The sequence below is a fragment of the Thalassophryne amazonica genome, chromosome 12, assembly GCF_902500255.1.
Source record: "Thalassophryne amazonica chromosome 12, fThaAma1.1, whole genome shotgun sequence".
Lineage (NCBI taxonomy): Eukaryota > Metazoa > Chordata > Actinopteri > Batrachoidiformes > Batrachoididae > Thalassophryne > Thalassophryne amazonica.
In genome coordinates, this window is record NC_047114.1 from 29,185,297 (window position 1) to 29,202,509 (window position 17,213).

Sequence of the window (17,213 nt, forward strand, 5' to 3'; positions counted from 1 at the left end):
CAGGGGAAATGTGGCCCACAGGCCCCTGCATAGTGACAAATTTATTAAATAGTTTTTCAACTTTCAATGTGTGCACCATAAAACAGTTTTTAATCTTGTCCTGCACAGAAACAGGGCATGCTGGTCCCCTCCTTATGACATCTTAATTAATCCACGAATATGTGGTTCCAGTGCAAAACACTGGAGAGGAGCAGAAACGTCAATCAATCAAAATAGAAAAATTCATCCATCCATTTTCTTCCGTTTTATCCGGAGTCGGGTCGCGGGGGCAGCAGCTCAAGCAAAGCCGCCCAGACCTCCCGATCCACACACACCTTCCCCCAGCTCCTCCGGGGGAACCCCAAGGCATTCCCAAGCCAGCCGAGAGATGTAATCCTTCCAGCGTGTCCTGGGTCTTCCCCGGGGCCTCCTCCCAATGGGACGTGCCCGGAACACCTCTCCAGCGAGGCGTCCAGGGGGCATCCGGAAAAGATGCCCAAGCCACCTCAACTGACTCCTTTCGACGTGGAGGAGCAGCGGCTCGACTCCGAGCTCCTCCCGGATAGAAAAATTCAAATCTCCAGTAATATTTTGTTTCAACGGGCTCATATATTAAAACAACCAAGCAGCTGTACTGAGTTAACAAGCATGTGCACAGTTTTATCCTCTGTGAGGCAAAATTCTCACAGGTGCAGATTTCGCCACAGAACCACAAAGACACAGAACTACATTTGAACTACAGAACATACAGAACTACATACTACATTAAATCACAATGTTTTCTTTTTACCGAGTCATTCAAACAGCTTTGATGCCCACATACATCAATGAGAACAGTCATCAGCAGCCGATTCGTGCACGTACTGGTAGGACTGCAGCTACCGAATATTTTTGAAATAGAGTATTCAGATAAAAAAGTACTTTTGTATTTTTAAACAATATCAGTAGTGGCAGGGCTCTCCCTAAGCAACGGCACAATGTCGCTGTGCCATCATGCAAATTTTTAAGTTTAGGGCCCTGTCCCACTGGAGAGAGGATTAATTGCGCATGAATTGAGTATACAAATTGCGGGCATTCGTTGTCGTCCGCAACAAAAATGGCCAAAAATGACATGTCCCAGTATGAATTATGGATATATTAATAATATATAGTGAATATATGATGAACAATCACGGTTACATAACGCATGTAGTGAGAAAACTGATCCGACACATTGAGATTATCACGGCAGTATTATGGGTGTATTATGAATGCATCGCGCACGTGTTACGCATGCATGGCATCTGCATTGCGGTCATAAAATAAGCGCACTCGCTCCTTTCGGCATCACTATTCACACCAACAATACAGCCTCTGGAGCAAGTGCTGGACTTGAACAAGTTGATCACAGAGTTTGTTCATGTTGTCATGCGAGGGTTAACTGTTCATGAGTTTGGGGAGCGGGAGCGGGGAAGCCGCTCGGGGTGTGAGACGGTATTGTTTTTTGTTTTTTTTGAGAGTGTCACAGAGAACAGACTTCAGCTTGAGTTGTGGCTAAACAGCAACTCTTCCTTTTGTTGGTGTTAAATAAAAGTCCTGGAGACCCGATTGCAGCAGCTATGTCTTTGTGGATTTACACAGCCAGACCGGCACTGACTGGCAGGTATGTCGCTTTCTGCCACATATAGTACTTTGGGTTTACGTGACATGTTTGTTATGCATTCACAGATTGTCCGCAAATCAGCTGCAAAGCAGATGTAATAAAAACGCTTTATTTGTGGCCAATTTGTATGCATTCACTACAACATATTTTATTCTGTGATGTGGACGTGTTAGGCACGATATATATCTGTTTTACACACTGTCCCGGTCCGCTGCCAAGCCGCAAATCCCCGTCAGTTGCAGATATCAGCGGTTAACGGCAGATATACAGCGCACAGTGAGTATGTATTGTGTATGAATTGAGTATGTATGGAATATGTAAGGCGGATGTCATCCGCATCCAGATTTTTGAGCTACTCAAAAATCCTGGCTGTGGACATGCGTGCCTCTACGGATGATCACGGGCGTGTTCGGATGACGACCGACTCATACAGGCATTTAACACGGATATTGCGGATGTTTGGTGAATATGGGCCAATTTTGTGCACAATCCATACGTAAATCCTCCTAAACGCCAGTGGGACAGGGCCCTTAGGATGTTCCCTCTCTTTGTTTTCCCAGGTAATTATTTATTTTTTCACATTGTTAAGTTTTGGAGCTTTGCTGAACCTTAAGCCCAGGTGCTCTGTGAAATCTTCAGTCTGTGGACAGGACTTTTTTTTTATTGCACATTTCAGTTGCACTTTTTATTGCTATGATTTATTCAGTGTTTAGTGTATATTTCTACATACCGTACAGAGCAGCTCAAACCGAAGTCAAATTCCTTGTTTTCTGTGGATACTTGGTGAATAACAGCCTTTGAAAAAACGACCGGAGTGCAATATTTCCACAACAGCTGCACTGATAAATTAACTCTACAGCCTGTTGACAAAAACTCTTATCAAATCTGAATATAGGCTTTTTTTGTTGTTGTTTTTTTGAATAGTTAAACATGATTAATTTAAAGTGCACTTCCTTTCACTTCATCTGCAGAGGTGGAGAGCAGCCAGCGGAGCAAACCACGTTTAAAAAAAAAAAAAAATATATATATATATATATATATATATATATAAATAAAAACACACTGCTTCACTTTAAATGCATAATAAGTCCGTTTCAGACGATCAGCACAGACCCTTTGTCTTAAAAGGCTTTATTTTACACAGCATGTGGCTTTGTAAACTTGTAGCATCGCCTGCTACATTGATTAGAGCTTAAGGCCCAGTCACACAGCACTTAATGAAGGGTGACGAAGCCCTGACGAAACAAGAAATCTGGACTTTCGTTGACTGTCGTTGGCATCGTTTAACCTTCGCGCAGCTTCGTTCCTGCAGCTGGCGCTACATCAGGATTTTTAAACTGTTGAAAAATTTGAACGAAGGGCAACGAAAACCTCAATTCGTTTGTGTCTCGTTTTGCTGTCATTCTTGACGTTTAATTGTTTAGTTTTTGTAACGTTATTGTTTAATTTGACTTAGTTCGAGCAGCTGAGTGTTTTCACACAGTGCAGAAGCCGGTTTGTGAGTGCTGAGGCTGCTGCTGCTTCATGTACCGTCGGAAATTACAGGACAAACTCAGCCTGCTTGCTTGGATTTTTTTTATCTGTGTAATTTCCGACGGTACTTGAATGCAGCATCAGCGGCAGCAGGAGCTGCTGCGTGCGCTTATTATTTTTTATTAAATATAACAATATGAGTGTAGGAATGACAATCCAGTCCTTCTGTACATGTGGCAACGGGTAGATGAATCAAAATGATTATATAAAGAGCTGTTCTGGCAGGAAGAATTCACGTTGTGGATCGGTGATCAGCTGGTGGAAATAACCGCACGTGAGTCAATGCGCGCATTCACACACACTGATTAATTTCCTGCTCTGATATATTCAATTATCTTTACACTTATATTTATTCTCCCTTTTGACAGTTTTGTTATGAATCAATATACATGGCTTAGAACATAATACAGTGATACAACAGTGACCACAGCGCACTTTTTAATTGGAGCCAGACGGACCGCGCAGCGTGTCGACAGACAGTGTGGATTCTGATAATGATGGAGATGATCCCCCTTTTGTTCTGGACAAGGAACCAGAGCAGGTGGTCCACCGACGTGCGCACAGATCTCCATAGCTTCTGTTTGCAGTTTCTCCAGGACTCGGGTGCTATGAGCTCTGTCCCAGCGCAGAGTCCTGGAACGCAGAGATGCAGACACACACTGCTCCAGCTGTGGCTCCAGGTGTGTTTCGTTAAAGCGTTGAGATCGTGAGCTTCGGTTTTGTTAAGTTGCTCTTTCATCCCTTTTGCGCTCTTGCTTCACAGACTGTTCGGTGATAAAAGCTCTTTCGTCCACCTTTTCTCAACGAATTGTGACATTTTTTACTTTTTCCCTTCGTTCAGGAATCGTCATGTGCCGTGTGACTGGGCCATTACATTAGTTATGAGCATGTGCTATGGTCTTCTTCTCGGTTTTTTGTGGGAGCGTTACAGTGTCACCTACAGGCCTGGCATATGTACTACAGCTTTAAACGAAGCTTCGAAGAATTTGCCTCAAACATTTTTTGTAATCGAATTACTCGATTAATCGTTTCAGCCCTCGAATCGAATTACTTGATTAATCGTTTCAGCCCTACGTACTGGTCTCGAATATAAAACATGCACCAGACCAGTGAAGACTGGACCGGCAACCTTATGAATAGCTTTTCAAAAGTCTGTGCGTGTTATTGCATTAAATGATAAACACTATAATGCTGATACTGTCCAAACAACTGACAATACCATAATGTGGTTTATAGTGCGTATCAGCCAGTCCTCACATGTTAGAAGATGTAATTTAGGCTCACTTCCTCTGAGAAGTGCACAGATAGTATAATGACAAAATTGAAGAACAGGTTTAGAAAAACAGGAGGGGGGGGTTAAAAACAATGCTGCATCAAAGGCCCCCTACTTGGCATCCTACACTTTCTGCACCTCAGGAAACTTAGAAAGATTAGAAAGACTCTTCAGCATCTGGCAGACAAAGTCTTGTCTGTGATTCAAGCTGAATCACTGTGTTTGGCAGCCAGGCAGTAAACCTCACAACCCCCACCCCCCCGCCCAAACACATTTCTGTTTAGACCAAGAATCTGAGTGAGCAGATGACACAGATAACCACTGCAACTTCTTAGACCATTTGTTCCAGACAGACTGGGTCAAATAAACTTCATTTAAATATAATTTTGGTTCCAACAATTCCCCCCCCACCTACCATCATTTATGAAAGCTGACATTAGCAATGGTACATCAAAGCTCATCTTTTGCAGATGTGAAGATCTGTACAATTTAGCAATTTTAAACATCCAAATAACTGAAGCAGATATGTAACATTAGGCCTGTCACAATAATCAATTTGCTGACTTATCATTCGACAATATACAAATAATGAATGTTTATGAGTTCAATGGTACGAATATTGCATAGTTAAATGGAACATTCCATCTTTCACCGAATTAAATATTCTAGGGCTGCAGCTATCAATTATATTAGTAATCGAGTATTCTATTGATTATTCTGGTGATTAATCGAGTAATCGGATAGAAAGTACTTTAGCATTTTTAAACAACATCAATAGTCCAGGGCTCTCCGTAAACAATGGCACAATGTTGCTGCCCCTGTGTTGGCATTTTGCTGAAATGGCAATGAGATGTGGCTTTCTGTTTTGTTTGTCCAACTTGTAAAATTTAACCTTTTTTAAGTTAGTTTTTTTTGTTGTTGTTTTTTTAAATGAAGGTTGGTGAACTGGGTCCCTGCGTGATTTTGTTTTTATCCCTCTTTCTCTGCAATTCAACAGATGCATTTCAGCTGGAGGTTGAACATGCAAGCCTCGCATGTCCAGAGATCAAGGATACAGTGACCAATTTCATATTTATTTACTGTAAGACTCAATGAAATACATAGAAAACCTGTAAAGCCTACTTTTAGTACAAAATTCACGAGGTATCGATAAGGGAATCGATAAGGAATCGGATCGATAATGGCATCGATAGATAAAATCTTATCAATACTCATCCCTAGTTATCACAGTGCTTTTTTTCTTTGTTAGAAAATATTTTTATCTGTTTGTTTATTTTAACCATTTCACGCTCCTGTTATGAGACCGTGATTATGGCACAGTGGTAAAGCTTCTGTGTGGTAATCAGCGCATTTGGGTTCAAATCCCGTGAGTGGCATTTTTAATTTTTTTTTAAACCAGGGTTATGTAACCGTGGGATTCTGTATTGCGTCTCCTTTTATGTATTATTTATATCAACCCAGTGATATTCACTAATTATACAGCTGGCTTTTATTTTATTTTCCTCCACATCGGCAGTGCTGCTCGCTCTGTGTTACTGCTCGAAAGACACCGTTGCATGCACGAACCATCGCACTGGGATCATGCACGCCTGCCTGTCAGCGCGCTGTTTCGTGGTGTGCTATTTGAATTGTTTCGCGCTGTTTCGCTGTAATTTGACCAAATTTGCACTGTGTGTGAAGGGGCCCTAAATGAAACACAACGGCAAATGGTATGAACGCAGCAGCTGCAGGACGTCTCAGCTGCTGGAACAGATCAGATCCATGTAACTTTCAACACTAATATTTGGGAATGTGTGGGTCTTAGAGGAAGTTGAATATTTTTCCTAACATAATTTAATGTAAACTGATTTCACTGGCTCGATATCCAGGTCATTTTAACATCCAACATCCACAGCATTTTCACATGTATTTTGTGAGCGATTTTCTGAGTGTGTTCAGTTGTGAATCCACACTGAAAATGCATTAACATCCGAGCACTCAGTCAATATTTTGCCCGGCTAGGAGGTGTCATGTCTCTGTCCATGAAGGGACATTCCCATTTAGAGGGCAGCATTGGGAATGCGGACTAGTACTCACTATTAACCTCTTTGCATACAACCCACCAATCAAATGGCAAGGATCCACTCAGCCGTTATGTAATATGCAAATAATGAATGTTTATGAGTGCAATAGCAAGAATATTTCATGAGGCAAAAGATGGAACATTTCGTCTTTCACCTCATGAAATATTCTTTCCATTGCACGAATGAAAAAATATTCATTATTTGTTTTATATTATGCCTAACAATCCTGACGATGTTGTCCGTAACCAATGCCCTGCACTGACTTCTTTGTGTACAGATTTCCATTTGCTTTCCCCGGTCCAGCAAAAAAAAAAAATCACAACTGGATTTGTTTTTGTTTTTTTTTGTGTGTAAGAAGAATGAGCACTTTCAATAAAACAAACCATATGGTCCAAACCTTTCATTGTCTCTGAGGAATCCTGCACTGCTAGCATACAAGGCAACCAGGTTTTACTACTAATGAACAGGTCTGTTACACTAATAAATATAAGATTTCATCTAATAATAAAAACACAAAATCCTTTGCCAAACCCAAAGAAACACTGCAGTTACTGAGATAAACGTAGAACTTTGTTCTTTCTAAAAAAAAATATATATATATATATATATATATATATATTCCCCATCCTACACGAAAAGAAATCATAAAATGTTTCTCACCTATTTGGTTGAACATCTTAAAAGCGATGTCAAACTGCAGGACAAGAAGCATGAACTGGAACCACGGGCTCATCTCCTTGCTGGGCAAAGGAATGTGGATAGCAAACACAATGTTGTTGGCTTCAATCTTCTTAGCCATGGCCTCATCAAAGGACTGGATCTTTTCACACTGGTTAGGACCCCAAGGCATAAACCATTTTCCAGGACCGTGGCTTTTGTCCACACACTTTGACGCCAGATAGTGGATTGCCGTGGTGGGACGGGGAGCTGTGTAGACATTATAAACCAAATTTCAGACTGTGTTATAAAGGTCAGACAAAACTGAGACATTACCAAAATAATGATACGTGATAAAAAATATTTCAGTAATATTAAGTGGACTGAACTCAACCTCTGCAAATTGAACAGTGTATTTAAAGTATAAACACAACACATATGTGAGACTTCTATGCACACAAGAGGTTTATTTGTCTCAATTTTTTTTTTCTACAAATTTGTTATAAATCCATATTAGTGAGGACTTCACCTTTGCCAACCTATCAGATGTGGCTTACTGAGATACTGATGAAACAGCATGATTATTGCACAGGGGTATCTCAGCTGCTCACAATAAAATGTCACTCTAAAATGTGCAGTTTTACCACAACACAATGCAACAGATGACACATGCTGTTTGGGAGCGTGAAATAGATCCCGACCGTTAGTAGCCCTTCAAGAACATATTGGTAACGGCATTATTTTTGCAGGTGCAAAAAAACGTTATTTTATCAAATAAACAATGCACAAAATGCTTTGCCTTGTGGAATATTATTCCAGGTGTTTGATATAACATGCTCCAAAATGACTCTGAGCTATGTCACAGTGAGAGGCAGAGAAGCCAGGCTCAACTCCTCTCACTCAAAGAGACCACACCTCTAATTATGCATAACTTTTTGGCTTAAAACATCTTAAACTAAGAAGTTAGAAAAAAAAAATCACCCCTGTACAGCTGTCATGGAGGAGAAAATTATCTATGAAGACCAAAAGCAATTCTTGTACCAGGCTGTAAATATGGTTATTTCTCCTCAAAAGGTGGACAATTTAACATGAGCGTCTATGGGAATGTGCTCTGTTTTGGAACCAGCCTCAAGGAACTGCAAAACTTTGTTTCTTGATGAAGAATTATATAAATTAGACAGATAGATGATATGCTCTACAAGAGGAACCTCCAACAGCAGCACTGGGGGTTCCTCTGTTGAAGGAGCTTCATGGAAGAGGAGAAAGAAGCAACAGACCATTTAAAAGTACTGACACAGTAAAATACCACTTGAGGTTCGGGTACATTGATCTCAGTCTGTGTGTAAGCTGCAGAACAGACACATGAACAGAACGTGTGTGCACTGACTGTTTTTAATGACTGTTATTGACTCTGTGCTACCAAACAGCAAGACAGACGTTTTTAATACACAGCGCTGTGTACTAATAAAACACTGGCTGCTTGCGCCACCTTGCAGATGAAGCAAGAGGAAGCACACTTTTTTTTTTTAGCAAATAAAGGTTAACTAACAAATCAACAGTGCTTTTAAGAATGTGGCTTTTGAGGAAATCCATGTGGAAAACCCACAGCCCCAGGAATATCACTGGCTGTGTTCACAACTGAATGATGTGCACACACAACTGAAGTCCATCAACTCAATGTGATTTCACTGTGGCAGCATCAAAATTAAAGCAGTTATCACTTCACCATGACAAAATTCACACTTATGTCAACTTTACAGTTAATCTGCAGTTCACCTGCATGTGAACTCTGAAGTGCAGGTCGTACGAATCACAGAACAGTTGTGATCCGCAACACCACTATTGGAAAAAAATTCTATTTTGGCGTAATAATCCAACCATTCACCAGAAAAAAAAAAGAAAAAAAAATCCACAACAGAAATCCAACAATACTCAGAAAACTCATCTCTGACAGCTAGACAGTTGAAACTTGACCACAATTGAGTGATTCAACAGGACAACAATGCCAAACACATACTAAACCTGGTTGTGGATTGAATAGAGCAGGTTAACATTAAGCTTCTGCAATGGCTTTCCTAAAGCCCTGACCTCAATCCTTTTGAAAAAATGTGGACTACACTTAAAAGGTGGGGTCAAAGTGGCGAAAGCTCGAACAGCGGTCAGAGTGCAGTGCAGTTGCTGTCCAGCATAGTACCCACATCTGGACGGGCTGTTATTGTCCATGATGAACCTAATTTAACAAATAAATTGTCATCCACTCCCATGGGTTACATAATGTATGTGAGACATTATGATCATCACGGCTGTAACACGATCTGCAGGTGCAAGCGGCACGCTGCTGGCCCACACAGAGCCGATGTGTGTCAGGCTCAGCGTGCTGCCACACAACACAGCTGACTGGGATGTGACAGCTGCTGCACTACATCTATCATGACAACATTGCCAGGCTGCCAGAACAGTAATAAAAAATAAAAACTCAGCTTTGGAACACCTCCAGGTGCGTGTCACAGCACTGGATGAACACCAACCACGCAGTAGCCTGTGCTGAACACCCTCCCATCCTGTCGTCAGCTCCCAACACCAGCTCACAAAAGCGTCGTCCACCACGGCATACAAATCCCATATGATGCAGCATTCCACGTTCGTTGGACAGCGAGGCGGCACAGTGCACGTTGCGCTTTCCAGTGATCGCAACATCCACACAGTCCGTCCATCATGTGGAGCATTAACTGACAGGCAGGACACATGCGTGTACCACAATTTGGGACCACAGTGTGAAGGCATCTAACCCAAGTATTAACATGTAAACGTGGGCACAGCCGGTCTTCCGACGAGCGTACCACGATGTTTGTTCTTCCACCCAGACTATGGATGCCACATATGGCATTGGGGGTGCATTCCGAATATTCTTGCTGCATTCAACTGGCACTGTGGTGTTTCGTGCTGTGTCTTTTGTTTCCTCTTTTTATTTTGATTGTATTATTACAGTCAGGTTTTAGAATTCATCATAGTACAGAAACAGCATTAGTGAAGGTTACAAATGATCTTCTTATGGCTTCGGACAGTGGACTTATCTCTGTGCTTGTTTTGTTGGACCTCAGTGCTGCTTTTGATACTGTTGACCATAAAATTTTATTACAGAGATTAGAGCATGTCATAGGTATTAAAGGCACTGCGCTGCAGTGGTTTGAATCATATTTGTCTAATAGATTACAGTTTGTTCATGTAAATGGGGAATCTTCTTCACAGACTAAAGTTAATTATGGAGTTCCACAAGGTTCTGTGCTAGGACCAATTTTATTCACTTTATACATGCTTCCCTTAGGCAGTATTATTAGACGGTATTGCTTAAATTTTCATTGTTACGCAGATGATACCCAGCTTTATCTATCCATGAAGCCAGAGGATACACACCAATTAGCTAACTGCAGGATTGTCTTACAGACATAAAGACATGGATGACCTCTAATTTCCTGCTTTTAAACTCAGATAAAACTGAAGTTATTGTACTTGGCCCCACAAATCTTAGAAGCATGGTGTCTAACCAGATCATTACTCAGGATGGCATTTCCCTGATCTCTAGTAATACTGTGAGAAATCTTGGAGTCATTTTTGATTAGGATATGTCATTCAAAGCGCATATTAAACAAATATGTAGGACTGCCTTTTTGCATTTACGCAATATCTCTAAAATCAGAAAGGTCTTGTCTCAGAGTGATGCTGAAAAATTAATTCATGCATTTATTTCCTCTAGGCTGGACTATTGTAATTCATTATTATCAGGTTGTCCTAAAAGTTCCCTAAAAAGCCTTCAGTTGGTTCAGAATGCTGCAGCTAGAGTACTGACGGGGACTAGCAGGAGAGAGCATATCTCACCCGTGTTGGCCTCTCTTCATTGGCTTCCTGTTAATTCTAGAATAGAATTTAAAATTCTTCTTCTTACTTATAAGGTTTTGAATAATCAGGTCCCATCTTATCTTAGGGACCTCGTAGTACCATATTACCCCATTAGAGCGCTTCGCTCTCAGACTGCAGGCTTACTTGTAGTTCCTAGGGTTTGTAAGAGTAGAATGGGAGGCAGAGCCTTCAGCTTTCAGGCTCCTCTCCTGTGGAACCAGCTCCCAATTCAGATCAGGGAGACAGACACCCTCTCTACTTTTAAGATTAGGCTTAAAACTTTCCTTTTCGCTAAGGCTTATAGTTAGGGCTGGATTAGGTGACCCTGGACCATCCCTTGGTTATGCTGCTTTAGACGTAGACTGTGGGGGGGTTCCCATGATGCACTGTTTCTTTCTCTTTTTGCTCCGTATGCATCACTCTGCATTTAATCATTAGTGATCGATCTCTGCCCCCCTTCACAGCATGTCTTTTTCCTGGTTCTTTCCCTCAGCCCCAACCAGTCTCAGCAGAAGACTGCCCTCCCTGAGCCTGGTTCTGCTGGAGGTTTCTTCCTGTTAAAAGGGAGTTTTTCCTTCCCACTGTAGCCAAGTGCTTGCTCATAGGGGGTCGTTTTTGACCGTTGGGGTTTTTCATAATTATTGTATGGCCTTGCCTTACAATATAGAGCGCCTTGGGGCAACTGTTTGTTGTGATTTGGCGCTATATAAGAAAAAAGTTGATTGATTGATTGATTACTGTTTCGTACTGTGCTCCAGGTACAGGCTACCTGGATTCCAGAGCTGCTGCACGCCAAATGTACACAAATCATTTGAGGCAGCTTCGACACACATTCTGGGTCTTCGGAGGGTATTTGTACACAGCTGGCCGAATGTCTGTCCCTCCCGACTGTGTCTCAAACTTTGCAAATTTTGCCCATTTGGCCTGATTCATACTACGTGTGAAGGGGCCTTAAATAAACTCTACCAATTCTACCAAAAGAAGTGGTCAAATATCCAGCAGGAATTATGTCAGAAGCTTGTTCATAGCTACCCAAGGCAAGGTGCAATTTAACCAAATATTAGTGGGGATGTATGTATGAGGTCTGTGATTAAAAAAGCAGTCCTTTTTATTTTTTTCAAAAAATAAATGGATTTGATTCATATGTTTTTACGTCAGACAAGCTTGAACCCTCGTGCGCATGCGTGAGTTTTTTCACGCGTGTCGGTGACGTCATTCGCCTGTGGGCAGGCCTTAAGTGAGGAGTGCTCCACCCCGCCCGTCGGAATCTCTTTGTCTGAATAGCCGCTGCGGACGGCGCGCGTTGCATTATCAACATTTTTTCTGGACCTGTGAGGGATATCCGAGTGGACGCTATTCGAGAAATTAATCTGGTTTTCTGTGACAACTTTAACGGCTGATGAGAGATTATGGGGTGTTTCTGTCGCTGTAAGGACTTCCCACGGAGTGGGACGTCGCGCAGCGCTTCCAGGCGCTGTCGTCGGCCTGTTTCGAGCTGAAAACATCCCAATTTAAGGCTTAATTCACCCAGGACGTCGTGAGAGAACAGTGAAGATTCAGAAGAGGCCGGCATGAGGACTTTATGGGGACATTCCACTGTTTAAGGACATTTTTTTAATGAAAGACATGCGCGCAAATTCGCCGAGTCGTTTCCGTGACGACTCGGCAAATCTGTGTGTGCCGCGACAGGAAAAACACCTCCGTGTTGAAAACCATTTGTAAAATTCAGGCGGCTTTTAATGGCTTTCAACAAGTGAGTAACTGAGAAATTGTTTAACAGCTTGGGCATGTTCCAACTTGCCCGTTAAGGTTTCCAACGGAGGTGTTTTTCCTGTCGCGACCCCCCGCGGTCGGGTCCGGCCCGACATGCGACTCTGCCCGCACGTTCTTTCATTACAAAATGTCCGTTAACAATGGAATGTCCGAATAAACTCCGCATGCCGACTTCTTCTGAAAGTTCTCTGTTCTCTGACGACTTACTGGGTCAACAGAGCCTGAAATGTGGAAGTTTTCAACTTGAAACAGGGAGACGCTGCCGCCTCGAAGCGCAGATCGCCGTCAGGCGCCATGGGCCGTCCTTAAAGCGACACTACCAGACCAAAATCTCTCATCAGCCGTTAAAATTTTTACCGAAAACCAGCTGAATTTATCGAATGGTGTCCACTCACTTGTGCCTTACAGGTTTTGAAAAAAATTTTATCAAACAAAGCAGCAGTCTCTGAGCCATTCCTAAACAATGAAAATAACGACGAGAGGGTGGGCAACTCCTCACTCAAAGAGTGCCCACAGGCGAATGACGTACCTGACAGGCGTGAAAAAACTCTTGCATGCCCACGAGGGTTCAAGCATGTCTGATGTAATCACACGTGATTCAAATCCATATGGTTTTTGAAAAAAATAATAAGGTCCGTTACTTTTATCACAGACCTCGTATATATTTGAGCCTGTATGTAAAGGTTTGGGCACCCCTGATTAGGGATGGGTATTGATAAGATTTTATCGATATCGATGCCATTATCGATGCGATTCCCTTATCGATACCTCTTGTGAATTTTGTACTAAAAGTAGGCTTTACAGGTTTTCTATGTATTTCATTGAGTCTTAAAGTAAATAAATATGAAATTGGTCACTGTATCCTTGATCTCTGGACATAAATAAAAATAAACAAAACTGTGTTTCGCATTGAAGTTATTAATTCCAACTGGACTCTATCGTTCTAACTTGACTCAGCAGAGAGCCGCAGTGCGTTTGGAGCTGTGTGAACAGAACGGAGGACGATTCTCGTTTCTTTCTTGCAACAAGACAGGAGTCCCAGTTAGTAACTTTATTCCGCACAAAAGTGACTCACGATTGACATATTCAGGGATGAAAGTGGTGAAAAACAAAAAATGCTGAAACCCAAAATTACCCCCCAACACCACCCACACGAAAATGTTTGAATTCTAGAAGCTCTGAAATGCAATCTGGGACTATTCCAGACAATAAACTACAGTGAGTGCAGCATCCATTTAGTGAGAAAAATCCAACTTTCCTTATTCAAATTCATTCCAGTAGTATTCTGCTCTTAGTAGGATGCAGCAGTTTTCTAGTTTGGCAGATAGTTCTGGAGGAAATCACTGAAGAAATTAACAAATTGAAAATATGGTTTGACCGAAACAAATTGTCATTAAACTTAAATAAGACAGGGATGAAATGGAGGTGTAAGAGTCACTAGGTGTTCACAGTAAACATTTATTTCTGTATGTATGTATTATTTATTTATGTATGTTCATTGTTAGTTGGTTTTATATTTTCTGTTGTGTTTTTATTCAGGTTCTTTGTCTCTTTCTCTAAAATTGTATATAATCATTAGATTAGTTATTATTACTATTATTGTTGTGCTTGCTATTATTATTATTAATATAAAAACAAAAATAAATTTAAAAAATGTTCAAATTTGTAATACATTTGACTCTTTTACGACAACAAACGCTTGACAGCTGCAACTGCTTAATGCTAATTTTAACATTGAAAATGCCATAGACATGCTAAAGTGTTAGCATCGGTCCTGTTTTTAAGTTATAAAATACATCTATCAACTGTTTCAGAAGACCATAACAGGTCAGTTTAACATATAAAAGGTAAATAATACTCACAGCCATATGCTCTTTAGGGTTTTAGCAGGGGAAGCAAAATAAAAAATTAATCAACGAAGCAATGATCGAAGCACTGCTTCGATCTGCGAATCATTGCTTCGATTGCTTCGAGGGTCTGTAATCAATGTATAAAAATTATAATTTTCCTGACAAACGCCCCCAAAAAAACGGCCACTCTAAAGGACCGATAAGGGAATCGTTAAGTAAAAAGGTTATTGATGTCGGTGGATCGAATCATTTCTTAATGATAGCCGAAAGGAACCGGTTCTCGATACCCATCCCTGCCCCTGATGATTTCCATGATTTTCCTTTATAAATCATTGGCTGTTTGGATCAGCAATTTCAGTTAAATATATAAACTGTGATATTTGAGAAGCAAAATGAAGTTCATAGGATTTACAGAAAGTGTGCAATAATTCTTAAAACAAAATTAGGCAGGTGCATAAATTTGGGCACCCCAACAGAAAAAAATACACCAATATTTAAGAAGATCCTCCTTTTGCAGAAATAACAGCCTCTAAACACTTCCTATAGCTTCCAAGAGTCTGGATTCTGGTTGAAGGTATTATGGACCATTCTTCTTTACAAAACATCTCAGGTTTGTTGGTTTCCAAGCATGGACAGCCCACTTAAAATCACACAACAGATTTTCAATACTATTAAGGTCTGTGGACTGAGATGGCCATTCTAAGAACAGTGTACTTGTTCCTCTGAATGAATGCCTGAGTGGATTTTGAACAGTGTTTAGGGTCGTTGTCTTGTTGAAAGATCCAGCCCAGTTGCAACTTCAACTTTGTCAATGATTCACGAACATTGTTCTCAAGAATCTACTGATATTGACTGGAATCCAGGTGACCCTCAACTTTCTTGGAATGCTGTGTTCTTTTTCAGCCATGCATACCGCCCCTTATGTCCAAATAACTCAATTTTAGTTTCATCAGTCCACAGCACCTTATTCCAAAATAAAGCTGGCTTGTCCAAATGTGCTTTAGCATACCTCAAGCGACTCCGTTTGTGGCGTGTACGCAAAAAAGGCTTCCTCTGCATTACAGAATGTCTGTGCAAAGTGCGCTGTAAAGTTGAACGATGCACAGAGACACTATGTGCAGCAAGATCATGTTGTAGGTCTTTGGAGCAGGTCTGTGGGTTGACTATGACTGTTCTCACCATCCTTCGCTTCAGCTTATCTGAGATTTTTCTTGGCCTGTCACTTCGGGCCTTAACTGGTACTGTGCCTGCGGTCTTCCATTTCCTCACTATGTTCCTCACAGTGCAAACTGACAGCTGGAATCTCTGAGATAGCTTTTTGTATCTCTCCCCTAAACCATGATGTTGAACAATCTTTGTTTTCAGGTCATTTGAGAATTGTTTAAAGGCTCCCATGTTGCCACTCAATAGAAGAGATGCAAAGAGGGGAAACATTTGCAAATGGCCACCTTAAATACCCTTTCTCACAATTGGATTCACCTGTATACGGAGGTCAAGGGTCAATGAGCTTACCAACCTATTATTGTGAACACCCCCTTTTCTACTTTTTTTTACTAATAGCCCAATTTCATAGCCTTAAGAGTGTGCATATCATGAATGCTGGGTCTTGTTGGATTTGTGAGAATCTACTGGTACCTTGTTTCCCCATGTAACAAGAAATATACTCAAAACCTGGATTAATCTTTTAGTCACATAGCACTACTATTATTCTGAATACTACTGTATTTAACTGAAATTTCTGATTCAGACAACCAATAAATTATGAAGGAAAATCATGAAAATGATCAGGGGTGCCCAAACTTTTGCAAACAAGCCATCAAAACTGTGCAAGTGTCAGGGCACCTTGACTTCCAAGCATGATTCCAATCATGCCGTTTAGTCAGTATGTTGTGTCAGGAGAAGCGCTCATTAACACAGATTAAGAAATGCAAGGAAGATTTGAGAGAAATAAGCCTTTTCTATGTATAATAAGTCTTGTATCTTTTACTTCAACTAGTGAAAATAGTAGCAAACACCAAAGTGTTCCATTTATATTTTTGCTGAGTTTACATTGCAAAAACCTTTGATATGAATTTTAACAATATATTTGAGAACATTTCTGAGATATTCTCTCTGTCTCTCTCTCACACACACACACACACACGAGGAAACTCCCCAAAAGCTTTCAGGCACCAAATACATGGTTTACACATTGAGATTCATGAGACTGACACTAACAGGATTTTAAAAGGTAATTGGGAAAAGATTCCTCAGTCTCATGCAAATACACACATTTGTAAAAGTTTAGAGCTGACGCAAACACGATTTGATGGTTGTGGTGTCGTAGCCACATAACAAAACTAGAAACAGACTTTTTTCCCCAATCACCACAAGCAGATACAGAAACATTTTAATGCTTGTTGTATCCGTCAAGTCAACAGACCCTTAAGCTGCCTTGACACTTGCACAACTTTGATCCGCGCACTTGCACACACTCTGCCGTGCAGGAGATTAAACTCGTCGCAAACTGTGCAGGGTACAAGGTACAAGTGCACAAAGCAAATTGG

General features: G+C 41.0%; 1 protein-coding gene across 1 annotated transcript in view; it reads right to left on the reverse strand.

The window, feature by feature from the left end:
• Nucleotides 1-17,213, reverse strand: part of wls (Wnt ligand secretion mediator) — a 141,038-nt gene that overhangs the window by 111,211 nt on the left and 12,614 nt on the right. The window contains exon 2 of the mRNA XM_034183020.1: nucleotides 7,151-7,417. Within this exon, the coding sequence (XP_034038911.1) occupies nucleotides 7,151-7,417 (267 nt within the window). The remainder of the gene's footprint in view (nucleotides 1-7,150; nucleotides 7,418-17,213) is intronic.